Source organism: Mus caroli, unplaced genomic scaffold (genome assembly GCF_978045245.1).
Source record: "Mus caroli unplaced genomic scaffold, Mus_caroli_1 scaffold_3, whole genome shotgun sequence".
Lineage (NCBI taxonomy): Eukaryota > Metazoa > Chordata > Mammalia > Rodentia > Muridae > Mus > Mus caroli.
In genome coordinates, this window is record NW_028227258.1 from 7,738,421 (window position 1) to 7,766,155 (window position 27,735).

Here is a 27,735-nt window from a genome sequence, read left to right on the forward strand (position 1 = left end):
AACTGTATAATGCACTTACCATGACTTTCACAGTAATAAAGCAGAAAAAGACTATACACATCAAAGACACAAACACTCATCATAGTAATGACTGTACATTTATTATTTTAATTAAGGAAACCATAAATACAAAATTACAATAATCATGTGCCCTTTTCCATATAGTGACATTGCAGTTTGTAAAGTATTCGATTTACCTCAAGTCCAAGCTGCATCTCCCTAAGGCACTGTTCCCATCACAGTAGCCATTTTAAGCCAATCTTCTTTTAACACACGGGTAGTTTCTGTAGAGAACACTTTTCTCAGGACGAAAATGCATCGAGCATGCATAAGAAAATATATATATATACTCGCAAATACATTAAAGAGTTTCTTTAGGATATTACTGAAGAAAATAAAACCCAGGGATTTATTTGCTTCTTTAAAGCACCAATTTAAAAAAAATCCCTCAATTAAATTTGTAGTAAAAGTTGATTGACTGATTAAATAAAAAGCAGTTATTTTCAGTCAAATTATTTCTAAGTACTATGAAAATGCATTTTAAAGGCAGGCAGAATTTGCAGAACTAAAATGAGATTATCTCCAGCGAGTTAATTCTACATCAATTTTCTAGACATGTAACTATTTTCAGGAAGAACTGGTTGTAATGGCAAAGTATTCAAGTGAACAAAAACTTCCTCCATCGAGAGCACTTGCCACTCCTATCTAAATCCACTTTATCAATTAAGTGCCAAGATCCTTCTTTAAGAAAACACTTTACAACTAGTATTAGGTCACCAGTTTTAATATTAAAATGATTTTCTAGTATACGCATTTCTGAAATAAACATCAAACAAAGCATTCTAAGTATTGCTACACTAACATGTATGGCATTAAAATCATCTGTAAACTTGTAATTAAATGAGTTTACTTTCAATCTAAACCATTCAATTTTCAACCAACCTTAAAATCTGCCACATTCATATCAATTGGCTCACCTTTTCTACTTTCCATTTAAAGGTTAAGACTGGTGCTATTTAAAATGCTTACAGTACAGTGAAAAGTTCTTACAAGACAAACAATCTCCAATATCTATCCAAATGGAGAGTACAGCTAACCAACACTTGACAGGCTCTGAAGATCTGCCTGCGACACACTGACCTGACCTCCCTCCCTCTCTCCCTCTCTCTCTCTCTCTCTCACACACACACACACACACACACACTGTGGTGCAGTAACTACATAACTTAAACAATTCATGGAACATTTAAGTGAATAGCACTTTAAAATGAAAAGTGATCAAGAGCAGGTACATTACACCCTATACCATATTATGTATGGGAACACAGTTCATATTTCTCAATTATGATTTGCCAATTTTACCTTCTACATTGAGCCCTTCTATGGTCCATGCTCATCGGCTCACCAATGGCATACACTCAAAGGATTCCTCTTTATGGGTAACTATCTCAGGACCTGATTTTATGAGCTATGATTTGGTGCTTGCAGCATCTTCAGCACTGTGTGTGAAAATGAAGGCAGCATTTTTGAATATTTTTCTTTGTTGTAAAAGATAAGCAGGAGTTTTTAATAGGATCAGCACATTTTAGAAAATGAATAAAAACAACTGATATGGTGCTGCTTTAAGATAGTCATTTAACTCAAAATATGCACTAGACATCAATCCTAAGAACACAAACATTTTGAACTGGCAAAAAATAAATGCAGTCAGTTATTAAAATATTATAAATCAGAAACTACTGGTTATGCAGATTATGAAAGGTTATTTGTTATACAATTAACATTTCACTGATGCACATGCCTTTTCCCAAAACTTACTGCCAGTATTCTTTATTCTTCCTCGTCAGCAAATACAAGTCATGAAAACAGTACTGTCTATGAAACTGAACCAAAATGATCTCACTGAATTACTGTACTTATAATAATACAGGGGGAAAATAATAAAAATAAAACTATAAAAAAGATCGGATTTGGAGGGCAAAGAGAATTCCCTGTTACTCATACAAACGGCTGTGAAGGCTGTTGAAAGTTCTGACCAGATCATTCATTCCCTATGTCCTAACTACGGAAGTGTTCTTACTTTAACATTTCTGTAACTCTGGGAGAGGAGGGGTGTACAAAAAGATTTGGATGTTTTTCAGTTATTGCAGCAATCTACTCATTTTAATGGAAAAAAAAAAAAAAAGCAAAACATCACCCAAAATTGTAAACAGTTGCTTGAACAACTTAACAGACTTTCCACTAGGATGGTACCATAAATAACCAAGTACATTTGGGGCAGCAGCAGCAGCAGCTTGCTGGAGTGAGTCCACAACCACAAACCTCACAGGGACAACATGTATGTACTGATATATTTATATAGAGATGGCCTTAGGTTGTGCTTACCTGTTGCTTTTTGCAGCAGAACCTAAGGTGGAAGGTCTGGGAAGGCACTGTGAAGTATAAATAATTGCACTGTTTGCAATTAATAAAGATTTTAAATTTTAAACGAATCAAAATCAACAGCCTCCAATTTGTGAATTATGATACTGAATCCAACTATTTCCTTCAGTTTAATTACTAAATGCACCACAACAACTTTCCTAGGTCATCTATCAATATCTAACAATATCATGCAAAATACTGAACTGTTCATGTCAATACCCTACACTTAAGATCTTAACAGGTAACGCCTTAACTATTACTATTAAACTTCATACTAGAGCTATGCATCCAGATCTAAGTAAGGGTAAGGGAAGTCACTAAGTTTACATAAAACAATCAAAAAACATTTCAAAGCATCCACAATGAGCTGTACTATTTTCTGCCCTATAACCTCAACATTTCTGCCCTCATACAAATGGTGCTCCCCACAGATGACAGAAAAGGCGTTAAGTCCTTAAACTCTGCAAACTGAAAAGCACTTCTGTCTTAAACATTTCAAGTTTTTCATATCACTATAAAAAAGATAGGCATATTTTACACTGAAAAACAGCATTTTAGGAGCACTGATAATACTATTCAACTTTGTTACTGATCAATTTTCTTTAGCTATTAGCTAAAGCATATCAAAAATACTTACCCATTAAGCTCACTTAAAAAAAATACAGAACTATGTATTATTCTATGTTAAGAAGCAGTTATGGTTTCCCATGACAGCACTGTATTCCAACATAATAGTCACACAAAATATAGCAATTGCATTATGTGGAACATGGACAAAAAGACACTGTTGCAGTTCATCAATTTGTCACTCTGATGTACTTACAGTGCAATGCTCCTTGAAGGAACACAATCAAGGATGATACACAGCACAGTCCTCCTCACCCCTACAGAGCTAGTTCTATACTGGCTGGATCAAACCTGCACTTCAACAGACAATGGCAAGACAGACTGTATTTGCATGTAGTCTAATATATTAATATGCAAAGAGCCAACAAATATGCAGAGTAAAACAATGGTTTTCAACAAAATATCAGAACTTCAGCATGAATGTTAAAGATTAATAAAATGATTCAGTACATAAAAAAATTAATTTGATTCAATGACTGGACTTGTGCAATTACAAGACAAAGCTTATCTATACTGCAAAAAGAAAAAAAAAGCTTGAACATTTTCATACCCCAAATGTTTCAATAGCAGATGCAATGTAGCTATACTTTCGCATTCTATTACTTTTCTATCCTGAATTTAGAAAGAAACACACTATTATAATATATATATACATGGAAAGAGTCGCTTTACATGAAAAAACAAGGTTTCTTATAAACTCCTCAAATCACTGTCTGCAAACTGTTCAAAATTAGTTATGCTGAAACAGTCTGGGAAATAAGTGAAGAACAGGAAGGTTAACTGTTGTAGCAGCAGTACAGGTCTGAAATAGTGCTCATGTATAAAAGGAAATTTCACTGTTAATGCAATGGAAGTATACTAAAGATCATCGTATACACATGCAGTTTTTGATCAAATAGAAGGAAAAACATGAAAATATCAAGATTACTTGTGCTGAAATAGCCAAATACAACAGAAAAGAACTTCCAATCTACCACTATACTCCAACAGGGGAAAAAAACATGCCAGTGTTTAAAAACTCAGTAATTCATGGGGAAAGCTTATATATTCGTGTACATGTATCTTAATTTATCACTGCTAAGAAACTATGAATCCTTTACCCACATATCCAACTTACCGACACAGGAGGTTTCATATCATTTATTGTAAAGCACAAAACAGGCATTTTAAAAGTGAAAGTATACATTGAAAAAGTACATTTATATCACAAAGCATCGACCACATAATAGTTGCAAATACATTTGCTGGAATGTGTACATCTACACTAAAGACTAAAAACAAACCGATTTTCATTTCTACACAGAAATATTAACCTCCTATCAGTAGTGATAGATATTTTGTACATTTTCAAAATAAAAAAAAAAAAGAGGGGGGAAAAAAAACACTACTTTAAACCAAAACCAAAATTAAGATCTTCATCAAGTCGTCTGCATCCATATATTTAACAAAGGTTTTTTCCCCCACACAATGAAGCAAATACTGTATTGTCCACTTCTTATTATTGGCCCTGTGCAGAAGAGATACATAAGAGATACACAAAAAGTTAAAGAAAATCCTTTAAATGGAGCTAATTCAGGAGTGAATCCTTTAAGAAAGAAAAACTGGTTAATATAAATGATGGTGGCTTCTTGCATGATTTGCAAATCCCTGGGGGAAGAAAATTTATTTTTAAAATCAAAGGCATTACAAAAATAGCACTCAGATGCCAGAAAACATTATTAGAAAAACTGAGTCCCCAAACACAACACAATATTTCATGTAGTTATACTTTACCAAGTAAAACATATTCATTCCCAAACAGACAAACATGCAGAAAACATGGCTGGAGTGGAAAACAAAAACAAAACAAAAAATAGCAAATGTATTATACCTGAGGTGCTGGAGGATGCTGCGGCATCCCCTGGGGACTCGTTTGGGCATAATATGCTGCTTGCTGTCTATAGTACTCAGCCCAGGCTGCACTATAATCCGGCTGACCACCGGGTGGGGCCCCAGCAGGAGCAGGAACTGCTTGACCTTCAGGAAGACAGAGAACTTATTGCTGCAACTATAATTACAAATCTCATAGTATCTCTTCTCTAGTAAACACAGCATCTTGCCTTTTTAATACTTCTTCCAAGCCTTTTAATAACCTTGTGTCCGCCCTTGTGACCTAAAACACCCCCTCATCTTTAATACAAAAATGTATGTACCGTAAGTACAGCTTATGACGCGAGGCACAGGAGGGTCAATAGCTCTTGTTTTTATCTCAACACAGGGTTTCACTTATGTAGCACAGGTGGCTCAAAACTTGTTATCCTCTTGGCAACTTCCCAAGTGCTAGGATTATCTGTGCCTCACTCATTGCCCCTTCAGTTACTGTTTATCTTAAATATGCCTTAGACAGGGAGGGAGGATGAGGGGGAAAAGTGCAGCACAGAAGAAATGGCAAAGATACTCTTTTCATCTCAATCACAAGCTTCAGTCTCTTAGTTCAGCATGATTAGTAAAAGACAAAATGACCCAAACTCACATACCTTTAAACAAAGGGGAAATTTCAGACATAATCTTTGACAAGGAAAGAAGAAATGCTTTGTTCTTTTTTTTTTGCTAACTGAGAAAGGGTCTCACTATCCAGGGCTGGCCTCATCCTTGGAGATCTACCTGCTTCTGCTTCCTGAGCACTAGGACTAAATGCGTGTATGTGCCACCATACCTAGCTCACCACTCTTCTATCCATTTGGGTCACTATATTACTAGTCTTAAACTACAGAGAAGTACTGAAAGATATTTATGACACACAATGAAGCAAAAAGACATACTGAGTTTATATCACAGTACGGCTTTACTAAAAATAACCTGGCACCTGAAATAAAGTTCAATGAAAGATGTAAAACTCAGCTTTTATGAGTAATTTTGTTTTAAGTGACCATTCTGAGTTATCAAATGATAAAAAAATCGAATTCTAGAAATACTTAATCAATTTTGTAAACAAGCAATAAATGACAGTTTCTCTCTCTCTCTTTTTCGAGACAGGGTTTCTCTGTGTAGCCCTGGCTGTCCTGGAACTTACTTTGTAGACCAGGCTGGCCTCGAACTCAGAAATCCGCCTGCCTCTGCCTTCTTCTATCCCTCTGTACCTTACTCCCCCACTCTTTTTACTGAATCCACAGTTGGCTAGCAAGCTCCTGCAACTGCTTCCCAACATGCAACAGTCATGATTGGCTTTTAAGACAGGTAGTGGGATTTCAACCCAGGTCATTAAGCACTCTTACCCATCTACCTCCTGAGCTTCTATTCTGAACCTTTTGCTTTAAGGTCTCTTAATTTATGATTATCCTAAAAAATTTATCAAGGACAATACTTTCAGAAAAAATGTTTTACAGGGAAAAATGTTTTTTATAACTATCATATAATTAAAAATACTCATTCAATGATTAAATTACCTAAAACAGTATCTTTCAAGATTTATAAGACAGGGAATTAATTGTTCAATTAGTCTTTTTTTGCTCACAGGATTAAGATCTTCAACATAATTACAAAAAAGCACAATTGAAGAAAATGAGTCTCCAAATAGTTATCCTGCACCATGCTGTTGTCTCTGTGTGTGTGTGTCTGTCTGTATGTATGCCAATTGATTGATCGGTAGACATAACAACCAAGAACAGGAATTCGGGCTGGGAGACGGCTCAGAGTACTGCTCTTCCCAAGGTCCTGAGGTCAAATCCTAGCAACCACACGGTAGCTCACAACCACCCATAGTGAGATGCCCTCTTCTGGTATGTCTGAAGTCAGCAATGGTGAACTTATTTATGACAGTAAATAAATCTTTGGGTCACAGCGAGCAGAGTTCTTAAAATTCAATTTCCAACAACCACATGAAAGCTCACAACCATCTGTACAGCTACAGTGTATTCATATACATAAATAAATCTTAATAATAATAATAATAATAAAAGAACAGGAATTCACAGAACCTACTCTCAAAAGTCCTAGTCAATATACTTTTTAAGAATACAGAATGTAAAATATCTATAAAACTTATTTGAAGTCATCTAAACAAATCATATGACATAATTGAGCACAGACGCCAACCTTATTCTTTCCTAATTATCTAATCCAGGTAATTACCAAGTTTCTACCCAATCAACACACAAATATGCCTGGTGCACTACACAGTAAAAGTAAACAATGGACCTAATGCACTCTCACCTAGCATGCTCAGTTCCTTATAAACACGCAGTATTACTTCAGCACGGCTACCACGGAATGATTAATACATTTCCATCTACTCTCAAAACATCCCAGTTCAGAGAAGAAATTATGTAAGCATTCTAATTACACACAGTATTGTTTTAAGGTTTCAAGTTTCTTCCCCCCAACCCCCAAACAGGGATTTCTCTGTATAGACCTGGCTGTCTTGGAACTCACTCTGTAGACCAGGCTGTCCTTGAATTCAGAAATCTGCCTGCCCCTGCCTCCCAAGTGCTGGGATTAAAGGTGTGGGCCACCACTGCCTGGCAGGTTTCAAGTTTCTAGTGCTAAGGTTCATCTGTTAGAACCTGCCTGAGATCAGTGAGGTTAAGAAAAGTTATCAGTCCATCTGTTCACTGCAGAAGTTTGTCATCACATTTCCCCAAACAGTTGTTCAAATATAAAACCTCTTTAGTCTGAAAGGAGCTTTGTAGAAAGCTGTATCACCAACAAGAAGTACACTTACACAATCACTATGGTTATGTTAAGAATTACAATAGTTGTAATTCAATAGTTGTCAAGATCTTTTTAAAAAGTGGTCACCCTCTTTTCCTTTTCAATGCATGCAAATGTTTAGTATTAAAGCAATGTCACTGTGGGCTAATTTTCTGCTTATTTTGCAGTAAAGCCAGTGATACAACTACTTTGCTGGTCTAAAATTTAATCTCATTCCATTTAGACCACCACACAAAAGTACAGTAATAAAGCCATATATTCTTACCTAGTAAGGAAATGCCAGGTTTTAGTTATTAACTTGCTGACAATTGTATTCTTTGCCATATAAGCACAATTATAAGAATTTCTTGAATTGCTCTTAATATGTCTTAACCTCCCAGTAAGTTTCAGGATGTCACCTTTCCTGTTTATTATTTTTGTTTTTCAAGATGGGGTTTCTCTGTCTAAGAGTCCCAAGTGTCCTGGAACTTGCTTTGTAGACAAGGCTGGCCTCAAACTCAGAGATCCACCTACCTCTACCTTCCAAGTATTGGGATTAAAGGCATGTATCACCACTGCCTAGCTTGTTTAATATAAACTTTAACATTATAAAAACATACAGATGAGTTACCTCAAGTATTCTTTTTTAAAAACAAGCAAGTATTTTGTTACTAATCTCTAACTTTGTAATGTGTATTTACTTTAGTTTAATTAATAAGATAAAAGATAAGACGTAAACTATACAGCATACCCATTTTCTTGTAGTACTCTTCCCAAGCCTTTGTATAATCAACCTGTCCAGCTGGAGCTGGAGCCTGCTGATCTCCTTTTTAAAAACAAACAAACAAACAAAACAAGATTTAAGTTTCTGAAGGCTATTATCACTTTTGCTTCTACACCATCAGTACTGTAATTAGCACTGTCTACACCATGGAATTGTGCAAGTGTTTGATGGGAATACATGACAAGTGGGTATAGAAAGGGTGGACAAAGAAACTGGGAATAGTAAATAAATGCACACGAGAGAAATATAGAACATGGTTTCTATCCATTTTTAAGGATAGGCCAAGCATGGTTTATCCCTTGATATCTCCTGCACACATTTTTAGAAAAGCCACAAATAGCTTTGAAGCACTAGAACGGAATTATTAAAGGTTAAATAAAAAAGTAGCATATAGTCTTGTGATTTTTCATAGACACGTGTTGTCCTGCATGTTTGTAAAGACAGTCTGAGCGTTTAATTTTACGTGTGAGCATTCTGTCCACGTGTGTGATCTGTGCACTGGGTCCCCGGGGTCAGTTCCAGTGGGAGTTACCACGTGGTTACCAGCAATCACACCTGGGCTTCTGCAGGAACAAGCACTACTGACTGACTGCCAGCCCCAAACATACTTTTTAGCTCTAATTTGGAAAGGATTATAATTAGTGACATTTAGATAGCAATTAGTACACTTAGACTGATTTCTAAATTCTATCCTTAGGAAGAAAGAGAGAGAGAATGAATCACCGATTGGAGCTCAGAAGACAAAGTTATCTTACTGTGTCAGGTACTAAGGAAGCACCTGAAGAACGAACGTCAGAGGCACCAGAGCCACCTTGAAGATAACCCCAACCACCCCAAATCTAGGACAATATAATGAAAGTAGTTAAAAAAGGCAATCTATTCCTTGTAGTAAAATAGCAACTAATATACAATGACAGAAACTAACAGTTAACAGCTACTGTAATGGTAGTGTCCCAAGGCAAGGTTTATTAATACAGGCTAAGGCTGAGGCGGAAGTTCAATGAATAGAATAGTGACATTATTCCAGTAAAATGTACCAGAAAATACTAGGTAATTCTTTACAGTACATAGTAGTAGTAGTATAGTGCAAAAACCAGGCTGGTAGCAGCAAGACCATTTAAACCACCATGGTTAGTAACTCTATAGCTTGGCAGCTATCTAATTGCTGAGTTATTATTCCAGTAAAATGTGACATTATTCCAGTAAAATGTACCAGAAAATACTAGGTAATTCTTTACAGTACATAGTAGTAGTAGTATAGTGCAAAAACCAGGCTGGTAGCAGCAAGACCATTTAAACCACCATGGTTAGTAACTCTATAGCTTGGCAGCTATCTAATTGCTGAGTTATTATTCCAGTAAAATGTGACATTATTCCAGTAAAATGTACCAGAAAATACTAGGTAATTCTTTACAGTACATAGTAGTAGTAGTATAGTGCAAAAACCAGGCTGGTAGCAGCAAGACCATTTAAACCACCATAGTTAGTAACTCTATAGCTTGGCAGCTATCTAATTGCTGAGTTATTATTCCAGTAAAATGTGACATTATTCCAGTAAAATGTACCAGAAAATACTAGGTAATTCTTTACAGTACATAGTAGTAGTAGTATAGTGCAAAAACCAGGCTGGTAGCAGCAAGACCATTTAAACCACCATAGTTAGTAACTCTATAGCTTGGCAGCTATCTAATTGCTGAGTTATCCTCTTATTAGAGGCATAAAAGACGACCAAGAAAGTGCTCTAGCTTGATGAGACTTAATGGACCCTAATGAAAACACGGGGTCAGTTGGTGATCTAAGCAAGGGCTGTGTGTATCAGTGGTATATCAATGACGAGTAACTGACTTTAAAGTCCATGATGGTCATTTATTTTGGAATGAATATACGGGTCTGTAGAAAGGTGATATAATTTTATGTCTCCAAGTACAGTTTTCAGTAGCTCTCTTCAGAACTATTATAACAGACATCTATCAGGGTAGTGGAGTAAATGGGGGTGGGGGGAGGACAGTTAACAGTCTCACTATTTAAGGCATTATTCTTCCAACTATTATTTGACTTATTTTGCTTACCCAAAGTCACAACTGAGTCTTCAAAACCTTAGGCCCAAGGATCTAACCTAATGACACCATCATGCACAAGACCCAACAATTCTCAGGACTGAAAGAAAGTTTTGTTATGACTTCATACATGAATCCAAACACAAACTATAGCTTTAAAATAGGAAATAAAATCCTTCATTACCGTAGTTACCTTGTCCATTAGTTTGGGTTGTAGCTGGTGCACCAGCAGGAGCTGCAGGTGGGGGCTGTGCCTGCTGTTGGTAATAGTGAGCATAATACGCAGCCCAAGCTGCGGAGTTTGGATCTGTTCCTGCCTTGGCTACAATTTAAAAACAAACAAAGGTTTCAAGGTTCATATGTAAACTCTAGAAACCAACCCTTACCTTTGGTGATTCCTGACAAATAGGCTCAGAAGTTATTAATAGCAAATGGAAACTTTCAAAATTTTCTAGTATTATCATCATCATCACTTGGCTTTTAGTTCAGAAACGTCAGCCTCGGGAATTTAGTAATTTTCTAGGTTACGGGTATTAGGTAATTTACTAGTTATCTGTGGAACTGGTATATAAATGGTTGGATGATCTTTTGGCTTCCAACCCAATGGTTTGTCTCAGCTCAATCCCATGTCTTTGCTTTTTCCCCCAACAAGTTAAGCTGCAAAGTGCAACACTCTGTATAGCAGGCAGTTATGGACTAATTTGTACAAGAAAGAAACAAAGGTTAGATACATGCACTTTCTATTTATTTCAGTCACAATCCTGAAATTCCTGCTCTATACCTTTTCTATCACCTTTAGGATACTTCAAGCATAGTTGATCATTTGAAATCTCCTGTACACATTTTAAAGACCATGCCCCATTTAACACAGGCCGATTTCCAACAGTTACCTTTTCTTCCTCTACTTTTCCTGTTTCTGGGCTACATGTGTGTGCCCCTCTGTTGTAAGTACCTTTCATGATCTGGCCCTCCTCCCCCAGCTCAGCCATTGTGTAGCAGCATGTTTGTTTATGTGTGTGCTGATTCTGGATGTTCTCCCTAATCATTTTCACCTTGTTTTATCTATACTAGTTCCATTTCTAGTTATGTGTATCTGTGTACCTGTGTGTATCTACACAAATGTGGGTTACTAAAGAGAACCCGAAGGTGTGAGAGTAACTGGATCTCAACTTGCATCCTCTGAAAGAGCAGGAAGACCTTTATAATAATCACTGAGCTACCTCTCTGACACCCTTCCTACTTTTTTTTAAATAATTTTTTTTTTATATGAGTACACTTGAAGCTGTCTTCAGACACAGCAGCAGAGGGCATCAGATCCCATTGCAGATGGTTGTGAACCACCATGTGGTTGCTGGGAATTGAACTCAGGACCTCTGGAAGAGCAGTCATTACTTTTCTTATCCACTGAGCCTTTTCCCCAGCCTTCTTTCCTAATTTTTTGAGATAGGATTTCTCTCTGAACCCAGAGCTCACAGATTTGGTTATAAGAGCAGGCCAGGAAACTTTACGGATCCTTTTACAAGCTTTATTAAAGCACTTTATTTATTTTTCTTTAAAATAGGTGGGACGGATAGAACTCAGGCTCTAATGCTTATCCCCAGCACTGTGGCTTATCCTTTCTGTTAATTCTTTTAGCATCCCCCAATACTCAAGTTTTAGCTGCTGCCCTATTCAAAAGTCACCACAACCAGCATCCTCGGCACTAAGCTCATCTTCGTAACTCAAAAACCAAACCAAACCAAACCAAACCCCCAAAACCCAAATCTTTTCTTTTGACTTGCAACTAGCAGGTACTAAGCTCATTATTCTTTTACATAGGATGAATTCACATATTATCCATTTAAGATTAAGATTAAATTCTTGACATCTATATAAATCTCAACCTCACAGCAGCAGTTTCTTGAAAATGCAGACAATAAAATACTGTATACTTCTAAGTCAAATTTAAGCAACATATTGCCCCGAGTCAGTAACTTGTGGATACACCTGAGAGCAGTCAGTCTGCCAGGTAATGCTGGAAGTCACACTCACTGACCAGACCTTACAGTGCTAGTATCAAACATCACTCATTTGAGCAATCCTATGAAACTGAATTATCCATATAAAACCTTCAATTTAACCTGTTCCAACTCTATTTGATCATGCCATGTCTAAATGCTTGTTAGAAGGAGAAGATTCATTTAAAAACCCTTACAAAGGAAGTCATAGCTGATGCTTCTTGTCTGCCCTGGGAATGCACTCTCTTTTGCTAATCGACACTCAACTTTCATATTCAGATGCCACCACAATTAAAGTTATTTCTTTTTCTTTTTTTCTCTCTCTCTCTTGAGACAGGATTTTTCCTGTGTGTCCCTGGCTATCCTTGAACATGCTCTGTAGATCAGGCTGTCCTTGAACTCAGAGATCTGCCTGCTTCTGTCTCCTGTGTGCTGGGACTAATGGTGTTCACCACCTCCGCCCGGCGGCTCAGGTTGTTTCTTAAATGAATAGAAGTTGTGGTTATTTGGTGACTGAGAAAAGTTCCTATGAATTTAACATACATTAAAATATTAAAACATTTAACAAATCCAACAAAGCAATTACATCTAAATCAACTTTGATTTTTAAAAAGTACACTACGTAGAAATCTATAACTCAGAACACGCTCTTTCAAACTTTTCATATGAATCAAACTACAGGGGCTGCAAAGTGAAAAATAAAAGAAAAACAAAGAAAAAAGTCCTATTTCCAAGTTGATTCTTGATCATGATGGAGTAGAAACAAAACCAGTATGGGAGGATATAATGAGAACACCATGCTATAGAAAATCCAGATTACAAGAGAGAAAAATAAATGTACTCTCCTGTTTTGGTAATTAAGGGACCTAATTTTAAGGCACCTCATCAGAAATGAAATAATTTACACTTATCTTATTATTTGAGAATGCAGTAGTGCTAGACACATTATTTTATAAATATGGACTACTATGAATAAAGTCACAACATACTAGACAGCAGTGTCATCTTACACTGCAGGGGAAGTGCCTTAAAAGATTGCACATGCAGTAGGTAGTTTAGGACTGTGACCAGCAGTATACAATGAAGCTAGCATATTAATAGTAGATTACCCTTTACCTGGGTCAGGAGGAGCCTGTTGCTGCCAATGTGGATACGCATTTCCCCATCCCTGGGGAGCATATGGGGCTGGAGGACCGCTAGGGGTGGGGAACAAAACACAAATACCATTAATAAAAGCCAGCTTTATTTATTTTATGTGTAGGTTTTGCCTTTGCATGTATTGCATGTATGTATATGCAGCTATGTATGCCTAGTGTCGCTGTCAAGATACCCTGGAACCTGTCACGAATGGTTGCGGACCCCTGTGTGGTGCTGGGAAGTGATCTCAGGTCCCTCTGCAAGAGGAACAAGTGCTCTGCACTGCTGAGCCATCATCATCTCTCCAGCCCCCAATTCCTAGGTCTTTAGGGAAAGCCCAGAACCAACCAAGTGTGGTACTTACTGAGGAGCTGGGCCAGGAGGTCCTGGATTGTAAGGTGCAGGGTTGTATGGTCCCATTGGAGTTCCCGGCCCTGGAGGTCCAGGAGGCCCATGAGGACCTGGAACCCCATGGGGCCCATGGGGTACAGGTGGCCCTAAAGGATTTACTGGGCCCTATTATTAAAAAAAAGGAAAAGAAAACACAAACAATAACTAAAGACACTCAAACAATGTAATGGTTGAGTAATTCAAAGTCCAGCTACTCTTCCATTTCTACGCTTACATAACAAATTTACATTCACCCTCCGCATTATGACGCAAAAAATAAAATGTCATCATGACATGTAAAACTCACTGAAACCCTCAGCACCAGCAGAGTCCTTTCAGCTTTTAGTCTTTCCGTGTTTCTTACTTTTTTTATGATTTTCTTTTAAAAACAAGACTGCCTAGTTCCCTTTACTTCCCTAATGTTAGACAACTACTGAGAGTATATTCTGCAAATTGCATATCAAGGGACAACTTAACACATGGTATTCTCAGCTGGGTGTGGTGGCCCACGCCTTTAATCCCAGCACTTGATAGGCAGAGGCAGGCGAATTTCTGAGTTCATGGCTCTTGTATTTTGGATATCTTTCCTATGTTAATGTATGTATATACATATATCACAATACCTGCAGTTTCCTATTAGAAATTATGTATTTTCCCACAGTACATTTGATCTAGTACGTTTTAAAGTTACTAGGAACTATGCTATAAATGAGAGTACACTTACCCCAATCTTCTCTTCTATGAGTTGTCGAGCATAGTCTATTTGCTGTGGAGTGCCCCGAATTGTAAATAACTTCATATTGGGATCTGCATTAGGTGGAGGATTTCTCTGCAGCTCTATTCTTGCACCAGACTGTTGGCTTATGCTTTTTATGGTTTCACCTCCTAAAACCACAAGACACTAAGTTCACAGAATGCAAGCAATACTTTTTGTCCTAAGACAAGGGTCTCTGTGTGGCCCTGGTTGTCCTATAACTCACCCTGTAGACCATGCTGGCTTCAAACTCACAGAGAAACACCTGCATCTGCCTACTAAGAGCTGGGATTAAAGGTGTCTGTCACCATGTCTGGCAGAAATACTATTTTAAAAAACAAAACAAAACAAAACAAAAAAAACCCCAAACACCTATTACTTTGCCCATTAAACAGTTTTGTAGCATTCCACTGGACAATAATGTTAGGATTTTCTATTTAGTCTGTTCTTCCATCTAGAACTAATGCAAAGCACACTAAAGTCTACTTTATACACACCCTACTATACACACACCCTAATATGGGCTAGAAAATATTTCAATAAACAGGTTTAGTAAGTAACAAAGAAGTTAAATGCATAGCAAAACAAAAAACACCAACAAAACCCATTTGAATTAGGATCAAGTTTTGTAACGAACAGACTTTTGGTCCCCTTTCCCTAGAAGCAGTTGAGACACAATCCCATTTTTAACACACATTAAAGAGTATTCTTATTCTAGCTGCCATGTTAAAACCTCTTTCCTATTAAAATGCACCAAAAAATATAAATAGCATCTTTTGTTTACAAGTATCCAGTGTGTCAAAACAAAGAGTTTAAAATACATTGCCTTTTCCAATTATCAGTCCAGTTTTCCCAGTTGGCACAATGAAATTAAATTCCTGGAGTCCACCAGGTGGTCCCATATTCCAGTTTCCTTGACCTCTACCTCGTCCTCGACCACCAGGTCCAGGTCCACCAGGATTGCCAGCCTAAGAAAGGAGAAAACAAAATAAACTCTGGAATCAAACTATTACATTATCCCCAACTCTCGTATTTCTAAACAATGAAATTAAGAGATGATGTCAAACATTGACAAAAATAGTCAACTAAGTAATAACTTCCACTTTTAAAGTTTATTAGGAGACTACCCATACATGGCCATGACCTGGGTTTAATTTCTAGGACCCACATAATAGAGAACCGACTTCAGAAAAATTTCCTTTGGCTTCCATAGGCACAAATGCCAAGGCACATATACCCATAGAAATAAAAGTTCAGATGCACTGAGGTAAATAAGGCAGAACATTTATGCAATTCTACCCTAAAATGTTTACCTTAAAGCAATTTAACGTTAGTCATTTTAACACTGCCAACAGATTCTAATATAACCTGGAGGGGCATTTTTTTTCATTCAGGTATGATTAAAAACTTTTCCAATGAAAGCAAACTGAAAATGTTAATTTCCTATCACACCTGAACACTTCGTAGAAGGTCTGTGATTATTTCTGCAGCATGCTGACATCTGTCTGGAGGTCCTGTTATCTGTGCTATCCTATCAGGTGTTGTTCCATCATCTAAAACAATAACAACAACAACAAAAAACCCCGAGTAAGTTGTGACAAACCAATTATGAATGTCAAGATTAAAATCTATCAATCCTTAGAACATTAAATATACCTTAAGCTTACCTGGCTTAAACTGAATTCGAACACCAGCATCATTTTGTATTTTTTTAATCATTTCTCCATTTCTTCCTATTACAATGCCAACAGCAAATCTTGGAATTGGGACCTTAAGTAAAAGTATATTTTAAAAGACATTTCTCAAAAACTCACCTCCACATAATCATAAAGGTAAATATACTAAATGATCATAAAAATAACAAGATAAAAAGACCCCACGGAAGAAAAAAAGAAAAGAGACATGATGTTAAGCTAAGTCCATTTAATTCAAAGCAGGAAAACACTAGTGCCCATGGATTAGGATACCACCACTGCTGACTCAGAATTCTTACTTACATCTATCCCTTCATTGCCTCCTATTCTTGAGCCATACTCATTCCGCACTTCTCTGAAACCACCTTGATCACGAATTAACTCTAATACCATTTCCTTGGCTTGCTATAATAGAAAGTTATCCAATTCAGAAGATTTGTCAAAAAATTTAATGTGTATTTTGTCCACCCCCTCAGCCTTTATATATAAGAGACAAAGTGAAGCTTACCTGAACCTTGTATGGGTCACCCGTAATCCTAAGAGGTTTATCAGCACCAGTGTTTTGCGGCCCATCTTGAATCATTACCATTTTAACACCAGCCCGTTCCTATTAAAATCATGAAAATAATATGTTAGTAAAAACAATAAAAAGTGGCCTCAAAAGACTTAATAATATTCTTTACAATATAATGATACCTGAAGTTGTTTAATAGTCTCTCCCCCCTTTCCAATAACTAGTCCCGCTTTGCTGGCTGGAATCATGATTTCCTGAACTGCATTTCCAGGTCCATCACCATGATGAAAGCCAGGGGCTGGTCTTCCCTTTTCAACAATCTGGTCCAATAATCTTTTTGCTGATCTGTTAACAAATTAATTGATAAAAATATGTAGCATAACCCAACTTATCCCAAAATAAGAGTCAGCAGTCTTATCTTAGGTTTCAAGCGTACTCTAAATGGATCATATGGCATGTCATGTCGGAGGCAAGAACCTAAACCAAAGGCGCGTCAAGTCAAGTGGGCAGGAAGTACTGAAGTCTGTATGCACCAAGTGAACACAGTCATTAAACATCTTCCATCCCCCCTGCCACACAGCACAGCAACTGGGTAACAGTGCACTACTCAGCCTCTGCCTTGGAAAGAGAACTGTCAATGCAGCGTTAGAAGCAAAGCTTGAAGGAAACTGAGAGGCACACTAGATAAACTTTTCAAGGGGAAACTTTAATGGTACAAACCTTTTAAGGCACTGTGTTAACAAAATACAACATGACCTTCAAAGATTTTTTTTTTTTTTTTTTTTTTTGGTTTTTCGAGACAGGGTTTCTCTGTGTAGCCCTGGCTGTCCTGGCACTCACTTTGTAGACCAGGCTGGCCTCGAACTCAGAAATCCACCTGCCTCTGCCTCCCGAGTGCTGGGATTAAAGGCGTGCGCCACCACGCCCGGCTTCAAAGATATTTTTATGATATGTAATTTCCAAGTCTGTCTATAAACTCTTAGAAATTACTCCTAAAATATTAGGAATGAAGTAAAAAATCAGTTTAGTCAGGAATTTCTTGAAGTAGAAAGTCAGGAAAATGAACGTAAAACAGTATCTCAATACTAGACAAAAAAAAAAAAATGCAAGGATAGGTGTTAAATTTCAGTGTAGGATGATAAATCTTTCTTGGTCACAGCAATACAAGTCAGTCAAAACAGTGAGTGTGGAGATGGCAGTAGGGAGAAGACAATTAGAGGTAAAGATTGGGTAGTTTTACCAGAGCCTTAGAATTGAGTGGAAGAGAAAAACAGGAATATAAAAATTTTCATGACTATATCGGGCATGAGTTTTAGGTGACGTTATTAACATATCTGTGCAAGGCAATTCAGGTTTTAATAATTTCCGAGTCCTTATAGACATGTATGGTAGGTGTACAGGTCAAATTGCAACCACCAGTGCCTTTTCTGTGATAGGGACCTTGAGGCAAGGTCTCCCAACGACTCTGAACCCATCAAATAGTGCTAGCGGGTTGGTTACCAAGTCCCTCAAATCTGCCTGTGTCAAACTCCTGAGCCATGATATTACCACGCCAGCTTTTTTTTTTTTTTTTAGTTTTAGGATTAAGCTCAGTTCTTCCTACATGGAAGGCAAGCACCTAAATGCCTGAGTTATGGCTTAGTCTCTGGCTTTAACAATTTCTATGTCTTAGGCTCAGATGATGAACCCTATTTTAAGAAAGGCACAATATGTAAACTTTTAAAGCGAAAATGGTTACAGATGGTATGAAAATGAAGCTTATAGTCTTCACAGTCTTAATTGTAAGTAGACAACATTTTCAAACTTACTGGACAGATTCAGGTGTTCCAGTTAGCATACAAGACCTTTCTGGTAGGCCACCACTATCTACAATTAAATAAAAAGAAAAGTTTAAGCAAAAAATACATTAAAAATATCAGATATTTAGAAATTTAAAATACTTGAGTTTCCCAGCCACTCTCAAAAAACTGTAAGAACTGGACAAAACAACAAGTAATTCTCACGCACATACACACACAAAAGGAATCTTACCAGGAGCTATCTGTATCTTGCATCCAGATTCCTGCTGTATGCGTGAGATCTGTTCACCTCCTCTGCCAATTACTAGTTAAGGTAGAGAAAGGGGAGAAGTTATTATTTATACTAATTTTTGAAAGTATATTTTGTCTTAAAAACTTAATGTTACTTACTAAATCCAACCATTCCATCTGGAACTTTGTATTCTTCTGTCATTACAGATCTGCTAAGAAAGAACAGAAACTAACATTTTCCTCACAGAAAAATAATGTACGAGTATACATAAAAGTAATCTAATAAATCCAATTTTAACGTCTCCTAATAGCCCGACCAGGCAGGACAAGCGCTCAGAGTGAATGCCACTTTAACACTTATTTTATCTTTTCTGAAATGTGTCAATTTCAACCTGTTTTTCCAAATTACCAATGTTTCTATACCATTTTCCCAATGTGATTTACAGAAGTAAGCCACACATACAAAATGGTATGCAGACATTTGCATTATAGACTAACTTGGCTGTACATACAATCCAACTAAGACTTGCAAAGTAGTTTTAAAAGTTTTGACTATACCTTTGCTGCTGATGCATTGGAGGTAACTGTGCTCCAAAAGCTACAAAAAAAAAACCAAAACCAAGCTTAAGTTCAAGTTCATTTGAGACACACATACCATGCACTCCAAACTTTCCCTGATGTATACATTGGAAAAGAATTTGGGGGGCTGGTGAGATGGCTCAGTGGGCAAGAGCACCCGACTGCTCTTCCAAAGGTCAGGAGTTCAAATCCCAGCAACCACATGGTGGCTCACAACCATCCGTAAGGAGATCTGACTCCCTCTTCTGGAGTGTCTGAACTGAAGACAGCTACAGTGTACTTACATATAATAAATAAATAAATCTAAAAAAAAAAAAAGAGGAAAAGAATTCGGACCATTCATATTTGAATCATCACTGAGAGTAGCAGGAAAGGGACACACAGACTAACAACTAGAGTAGTTAACTTATAGTCACAGTTCAGCCATCAGTGTTTATATATAATGACTCCCAAGTAAAAGAGAATCATTCTTTTTTTAAAATATAATAAAAACCTATACATCTGTAAGGAAATTCCGGCTAGACACTTGTAATACCAACTCTGTTGAGTATGGCAAGGCACACACATCCTTAGTCCCAGCACAGGAGAAAACAAAAGCATGCCTCTTATAGGCTATTTGATCACTTAGATTACACTGTGAGCCCCAAGATTGTGTTATTTACTGGGGGTGGGGGGTGGGGTGGGGATGGGGGCGCTTATAGTTGTGGTGTGGCTTATGCTCTTAGCACAGACCTTTAATCCCAAACAGTGAAGATGAAGTTAGTTTGTAGAAGGAAGCACTCATGTTTGAAAGTGATGTTTAATTTAGAGTAGCAGACAAAGTGATCAATCAGAGGAGTCAAAAGAATAAAATTAGGGCTGGGAAAAAGGCTCAGGGATTAAGAGCACTGGCTGTTCTTCCAGAGGTCCTGAGATCAATTCCCAGCAAGCACAGGGTGGCTCACAACCATCTGTAATGGGATACGATCCTCTCTTCTAGTGTGCCTGAAGGCAGCTAGTGTATTCATATATATAAAATAACAAATCTTTGAGGAAAAGAAAAGGAAAAAAAGCTGGGCAGTGGTGGCTCACGCCTTTTAATCCCAGCACTTGGGAGGCAGAGGCAGGCAGATTTCTGAGTTTGAGGCCAGCCTGGTCCAGGGTGAGTTCTAGATAGCCAGGGCTACACAGAGAAACCCTGTTTTGAAAAACAAACAGACGGCCAGGCGTTGGTGGCACACACCTTTAATTCCAGCACTTGGGAGGCAAAGGCAGGCAGATTTCTGAGTTCAAGGACAGCCTGGTCTACAGAGTGAGTTCCAGGACAGCCAGAGAAACCCTGTCTAGCTGATCCCCCCACCCCCAAACTCCAAAAAGAATGGGATTATGTCCAGCTCTCAGGAGAATAAAGAGGACTTAAGAGATAAATAGCCCAGGCGGGTGGGAGGACAGTTTTATTGGGACAGTTGTAGAGATATATAGGTTGCAGAGAGGGAACAAGCTAGACACATGTAAAAACAGAATAAGCCAGAAAATGAAAAGGATAGTTTGAGGTCAAGCAGAGCAATTCAGGCAGAGGTCAAGAGAGAAGCTATATTGAATCAGCTTGGAGAGGAGTTTGCGCCAGAGTTCTGAAAGAACTAGAAGGTTTGAGGCAGTAAGGCTCAGAGATGACAATTACATCAGGCAAATAAAAAAATACTTTTACACAGGTAGATCTCTCTGAAGTCAAGGGCAGTCAGAATTACGTATTTGAGACTTTGGCTCAAAAGCAAATTCCCCAAACCCCAAACTCACAACCCATCCAAAGTAGAAACAAGTCTGGAGAGAAGACTTAGAAGATAAAGAGGACACATGCTCTTGTAGAAAACCAAGTTCTCAGCACCCACATGTAGTCCACTTTCAGGGAATTCCTACGCCATCTTGACATACATACATACATACATTATGTACACACAAGTAATTTTAAAAGAAGCAACAAAACCTCAGCTTAAAGTACTTACAGTCATTTTGGGGAGGTACTTTCTTAGCATCTGGCTGATCTGCAAAATTAAGTGTCTTTTACTTTTTGTCAATTAAAAACAAAGCTCCCCACCACCCCCACCAAGCAAGAATAATGATATTTATTAAAATACATGATATACTGGTTTACCAATTGAATCAAAACTGACACAGTTCAACCTAGACTCAAAAATCTAAAAAAAAAAAAAAAAAAAAAAAAAACCAAAACACCCACAAAACCTCAATTCTTTCATTCCCTTGTGTTTAAACAACGCACAGACACTTTAGTTTGGAGTAATACAGCACAAACTGTTTAGCTTCAATGCTGGTGAATACCTTACACTAATGGTTAATGATGCTTCATCCACTCTAAGAACTGACAATTAGCGAGAACTACATAAAAACCAGACCTATGAAAAGATGAGTGAATCTGACAGTGATCATAAAACTATGCCAGAAAAGAAAGCTCACGTTACAAGACAGCTTCAATGTAAACTGTTCTATTACTCTCAACTGAAGCATCTCACTACAGAACCAAAACCTCAAAGCAGCCACACGATTGCCGTTCTCAGATAAACAAAATGCATACAACATATGAATAGACAGCCTGCAGCTCAAAACATTATTCTCCCAACTTCAAGGCTTTTGTACAGCAAAAATTCAGACACATAAACCAAGAGACCATTGTGTCCACTTACGAATCCACTGGCTTATTTCACATTTACATACTAAACACAGGTAATAAATAAAAATTCCTGCCTTTAAAAGGAGAGGGCATTCCCTCCCAGTGTGTGGTACTGCTCGGATTTGTCCAAGAGCCATCTACACATAAAATAAAAAGAGTACATTACACACAACATCTGAAGCATCATTAGCTCATTTTTCTTGCATATTAAAAACCTCACTTGCAAATATAAACATACTTAAAAGGAAACCAAGTATTACCAGAAAGGACCACAAATACAGTCCTATATGCTATCAGAATCTATTACAAAAGGGCAAAGAATATCAAAATTTATACATACATCAAAACTAAAACAAAAAAGTACACACTTCTAAGTGCAGAAGTGTTGATGTTTTTTAAAAAGAGAAAACACTATGAATCCACAGTTTTAATCAATGTTTAAAGATAAATATGAAACACACAAAACACTAAAACAATATAAAAACGGGATGCCTGCAACAAACCAACCTCAACCTAGATGTGGATTCTGAATGAATGAAAGGGAGTATCAAAGACTCATTCAATAAATGAGAAAATTCAGTCAAGTGTTTCCCAAATAACTTATAATTTTATTTTGTTTATATCATTAACACAGTCTGTGCAACTCAAAGCAAGCATAATCCTAAAACAGGACCAAAAAAAAAAAAAAAAAAAAAAAAAAAACCTGTTTTCTATTACAATACTTTCCGATAGATTCAAATTATACCTACCTTTTCTAGGTCTGTCTTTTTCAAAATCCTATTTTTCTGAGACCAATAGATAGTAGTGCTTTGATAAATCATCTTGATAAACAATACTGAAAATCTTATCAAATGAATACCGTGGAAGAGAATTATTCTTGTTGGCTATAACTTACCTCCATCTTCTAAGGGTCTTTTTTGTCCCCCATAACCATAGTCATTTGAATTCAATGATGTACCAGCATCACCCCCAATTTTTGCTGCAATCTTAAAAGAAAAATCGGAATACTAATCAGGGTATTAATACTTTATGTACTACTCAGCACTAAATTTCCTACAATAAAAGATATACTATCCTTTTTAAAAAAACACTAGAAAGATTCACTTATTAAGAATAATTAAAACTACCACTAACACTTCAGGGAGCTAACAGATAGTAATGATCTATTAAACTTATGCAATATCCCCATTTAAAACAACCCACACATTGGAAACAAAGTCTTTTCCACCCTTTGATCCTAAATCCTAACATTTATAAACTATATCTTAGGTATTTAAGTGCACTGTATGGGACTGACAGGAACTGATGTTAAAAGGGAAGTGTTACATACAACTGAACGAGAGGAAAACAGCTTAGACTATGGCTATCTTCTACAATTAGCTTTTATGAACACTTCTGAGTTTACTTGAAGACCAAGGAATATCCATAAGAAAGCATGCTTATTCACACTCCATTCATGTAATAGGTCTACAAGCATCCAAAAGAAAAACTGGCACTTGGTTCATTCAAAAGAGCACGCAAAACTTTCAACTCTCCCCTCATTGGGGGTGGGTGGTGGGTGGATGGGAACATGGCCTGATTATAGCCCCAGCTAGTCTAATCCTAACTTCTCACATGCTACAATTATGAACTCAATGTTTCTATTAAACACACATCAAGTGTAAGTAATGTTTTTAACCCACAGAATTCAAGCTTTCCACTTGATTTTTGCTCTACTATATTTCTGTGCTTTTTTACTTCAGGCAAAAGCAAACCAAACCGACATTTACTACTTTCTTCACTGACCCACCCTCACCAATTTTGGAGTTAAAGATAATTCTAAGAAGGTAATGACACGGGGGCTGGTGAGATGGCTCAGTGGGTAAGAGCACCCGACTGCTCTTCCGAAGGTCCAGAGTTCAAATCCCAGCAACCACATGGTGGCTCACAACCATCCGTAACGAGATCTGGCACCCTCTTCTGGAGTGTCTGAAGACAGCTACAGTGTACTTACATATAATAAATAAATAAATCTTTAAAAAAAAAAAAAAAAAAAAAAAAAAAAAGAAGGTAATGACACTTCAGCCCATGCTTTCTTTAGTAGTTTTACAGGTGGAAGTGCAAATCTACTTCTAGTGCTTCCTAGGCAGGGTCCACAGCAGCTTTCAAATTTTTCTTTTGGAAAATTTAACAATGCGTGCGTTCATCCTCTAAGACACAGTTGCACCAAGCTTATAAAAAGCGTCCCTAGCAGCACACTCGGGCTGGTCCAAGTTCCCTGGCATGTGTGATGTGTGTGTGTGTATGTATGTATGTATGCATGTATATAATATCAGAGGACTGCCTGGTCTGGTCTCAGTGGGAGAAGATCCACCTAATCCTTGAGACTCAAGGCCCCAGGGAAGAGAGGTGGGGAGATGAAGAGGGAATGGTGTGAGGAACTGGGGGTGAGTGGGCAGGAATGTAAATAAAGAAAATAATTTTTAGAAAAAGTAAAAGTGTGCCAGGATCAGTGTAGGCAGACCTGTCATTCCAGCATTCAGGAGGGTGAGGTAGAAAGACTCATTTTGAAAACAAAATCTCATCTGGGCATGGGTGGCACACACCTTTAGTCCTAAAGGCAGAGGTAGGCAGTGAGCTCCAGGACAGCCAGAACTACATAGTGAGACCTTAATCCCTTACCTATACAGGCAAGGTTCTGATGGAATTTCTACATACCCAGAATGTCTAGAGGTGTAACAGATACTATCATCTATAATAAACACTCGTATTATCACAGCCATTGCTTTCTAACAATGGAATCTATCCATAGTTTTTCTCACATTCCCACCTTTTTCCTCCTCCTATGCTATCCTATGCTTAGCTGACTACCTCTTAGAGCTGTCCTTCCAGAAACCCTCAATCTTTGTACAGGTTTGTACAGCAAGCAGCAGCTTCTTGTCTATGCTGGCCAGACTCCCACTTCTCACTGCACTATATGAATGTCACCCATCATTCAGTGAGGCATCCTTTTCCAGCAGCATCCTGTACAGCGCCTGCCTCATAGTATGAATATTTATGTAACTGCCGTGGTTTACTTTATTAATCAAAGCATCCTCTGTCTGCTCACTGGTGTTTGATTTTTATCTCACAAGACTACAAATCACACACTTAAAAATCTTCCAAAGCCGAGAGGTGGAGCACACCTATACTAGAGACAATTCAGCAGGAAGCCTTAAACCTCAGACCTGCCTAGGCTTTAGGTCGAGGCCCTGCATCAAAAAGTTTCCTCAGATGCCCAGGCAGACACACTTGTCCCTGAGCCTAACAACTTACACCTGACCAAAGGCTCCTACATGGAAGGAGAATCAACTCCCACAAGTTGTCCTCTGACTCCTATATACACCAATCACGTTACTCATGGAATCCCTCTCCATGAATATATTTTTTTCAGTATCTATTCACTAGATAAGTGTGCTTGCTGTATTATGGTAGATTTGATAAACCTTGATTGAGTCGGTAATCTTTCGGTCCTGAAGTAAGTTTCCAATATAGTCAAAGCTGGCTTTAAAAGCCTGCTAATGTCTAGCAACTACAACAGAGCCATAACGGTTTATTTTACCTTACAGACAAATTCCATAACATACTTTTTTTGAGACAGGTCCCTCTTGGCAGTCCTGACTGGCCTCAAACTCAAGAGACCTGCCAGGCTCTGTCTCGAGTGTTGGGACTGAAGTCGAGCACCACCCCGCCCGGCAAGGCAACATTATACATTTTTAAGGTACAAAGAAGTCGAGGGGGTGGGGCTACTTGAAGACATAGACTTTCAGATTATTGGGGGGGGGGGGTGTCAAATGCAAGGACTTTTAGCTATCCAACCCTTTTCATCTGGGAAAATGGTTGCCATTCGAGGCAACAGTACGTCCCTACGTAGCACAAAGAGGTTGGAGGCTTCGATTTGGGAAGAGAGAGGCAGATTCAAACTCAAGGCTGGGGAAGAATGGGCCCGGGGCCATTTGGAGCTGGGGAAAGGATTGGTGGATCGCACACAGATCCCGCCCCGGGGAGAGCCTCGCTGGTGAACGCCGAGGGGAACGTTAGGCTAATTACGGCGAGGGTGGAGAGCTCGGCGGCGCGGGAAGCGGCGGGGACCGCTAGCCGGCCCTTCCTTGTTGCCCTAGCCGTGACCTGAGCGCCCAGAACCTTCCACGCGCCTGTGTCGGGCGGAACCGGAGCCGAGGCAGGCAGAGCACACGGGGCAGCGAGGCCGCGCGCGGGGCGGAAGTGGAGGCCCCGCGGCCACGCTCGGGGAGAGCGCGTGGGAGTGGGGGGGCTTCAGACTACGACAACGGGTTCGGCCTCGAGCCGCTGGGACCCCCCGTGAGAAGACGCCATCTCCTCGGGCCGCAGCCGCGAGTGCGAGCAGGGCCGGACCTGTCCCGCCGGCGGCTCTCGGGGGTCGGGAAGGGGAAGCCGCCGCGCGGTCGGTCCACGCTTACCTGCCGCGCTCTCTGCAGGGCATCTTTGAAAGCGTCGTTAACGACTCCGCCGCCGCCGCCGCCAGCCGAGCCAGACGACGGCGGAGGCACTGTGGAGTAGTCGGCCATACCCACGCTACAGCACACGCTGCCGTTTCCTCGCGGAGGGAGGCGCCGCTCTCGGTTAACTGCTAAGAAAGGAAGAAGATGGCGGCCGTCGAGGCTCTATCACATTCTTGCACGACCATCGTGCCGTAAAGGGGCGGAGACTGGCAGACGGAAATCCCGCGATGTTTCAGCGCTGACGCGCGATTGGCGGGGAGTGAAGAGGGGGTGGAGGGTACTGAGAAAGGACGCCCGGCGAAGAATATCGCGAGACTTGACCGGGCTCCCACGAGAGTAGGGTCTCTTTGGACGCCTCCTCGCAGCGCGAGTGCGGGCCATTGTTCCCTCGCCTCGGCGGCTGAGGCTGTGGCACCCGGGAAGTTTGCCGCCCGCGCTTGCAGGGGACTTAAAAAAGGCCGTCGCGGATCAGGGAGCTAGCTAGTGTCCTTCCGTGTTTCCGTAGTGAGGGGCCTGACGTCGTCGGGCGTGGACGTCACGCAACAGTGTCCCGCAACCGCGCGGCCGCAGAGCCCGAGGGCCGAGCGCGCGGGGCGTGCGGGGCGTCCGCGGCGACGCTGCGGAACCGTCTGCGGGAGCCCACCATGCTCCGGGACGCCGAGCTGCCGCCGCCTGTGACCTCCAGCGGGGCCGGTCACAAGCGGGGAGGAACTCAGACCACCGGGCCCTTAGTTCTCGAGCCGATTACCTACTGAGTCTCTTATGTAAAATAGTGTGGGCGAGCGGATGGTGAAAGTATGACCGCCCTTTGTCCTTTAAAAACGTGAGTGTTGCACATCCAGTATGTAGACACCTAGCGTTGCGTGTCTTTGGCCAGGCTTACCATGTGCCCCTTATGTCAAGAACGTGTCATGCT

At 39.2% G+C, this 27,735-nt stretch overlaps 2 protein-coding genes across 25 annotated transcripts in view; one reads left to right on the forward strand and one right to left on the reverse strand.

The window, feature by feature from the left end:
* Positions 1-131: 131 nt before the first annotated feature.
* Positions 132-27,008, reverse strand: Fubp1 (far upstream element binding protein 1). Of its 20 annotated transcripts, XR_015046655.1 has the most exons (23): positions 26,778-27,008; positions 23,216-23,306; positions 22,395-22,457; positions 21,638-21,676; positions 19,635-19,674; positions 19,236-19,288; positions 19,078-19,149; positions 18,855-18,912; positions 17,229-17,391; positions 17,041-17,139; positions 16,836-16,937; positions 16,506-16,608; positions 16,291-16,391; positions 15,665-15,806; positions 14,809-14,969; positions 14,059-14,210; positions 13,674-13,753; positions 10,745-10,882; positions 8,471-8,545; positions 4,922-5,067; positions 2,386-2,432; positions 1,363-1,499; positions 142-284 (listed from the first exon to the last, which is right to left on the reverse strand). XR_015046655.1 is itself a non-coding variant. In XM_085835404.1 (22 exons), exons 1-22 carry the CDS (start codon positions 26,883-26,885, stop codon positions 251-253), a joined length of 2,055 nt encoding a protein of 684 aa, XP_085691530.1. In that variant the 5' UTR covers positions 26,886-27,008; the 3' UTR covers positions 132-250. The 20 variants fall into 20 exon arrangements, 19 of the variants coding, with proteins under 19 accessions (XP_085691530.1, XP_085691528.1, XP_085691529.1 ...); XM_085835404.1 differs by lacking the exon at positions 1,363-1,499 and having other exon boundaries at positions 132-284; positions 10,754-10,882; positions 19,236-19,285; XM_085835402.1 differs by lacking the exon at positions 1,363-1,499 and having other exon boundaries at positions 132-284; positions 19,236-19,285.
* Positions 27,005-27,735, forward strand: part of Dnajb4 (DnaJ heat shock protein family (Hsp40) member B4) — a 28,316-nt gene continuing 27,585 nt past the window's right edge. For all 5 annotated transcript variants that reach the window (XM_021158435.3, XM_085835418.1, XM_085835419.1 and 2 more), the window contains exon 1: positions 27,005-27,642. The gene's annotated coding sequence lies outside the window, so the exon portion shown is untranslated. The remainder of the gene's footprint in view (positions 27,643-27,735) is intronic.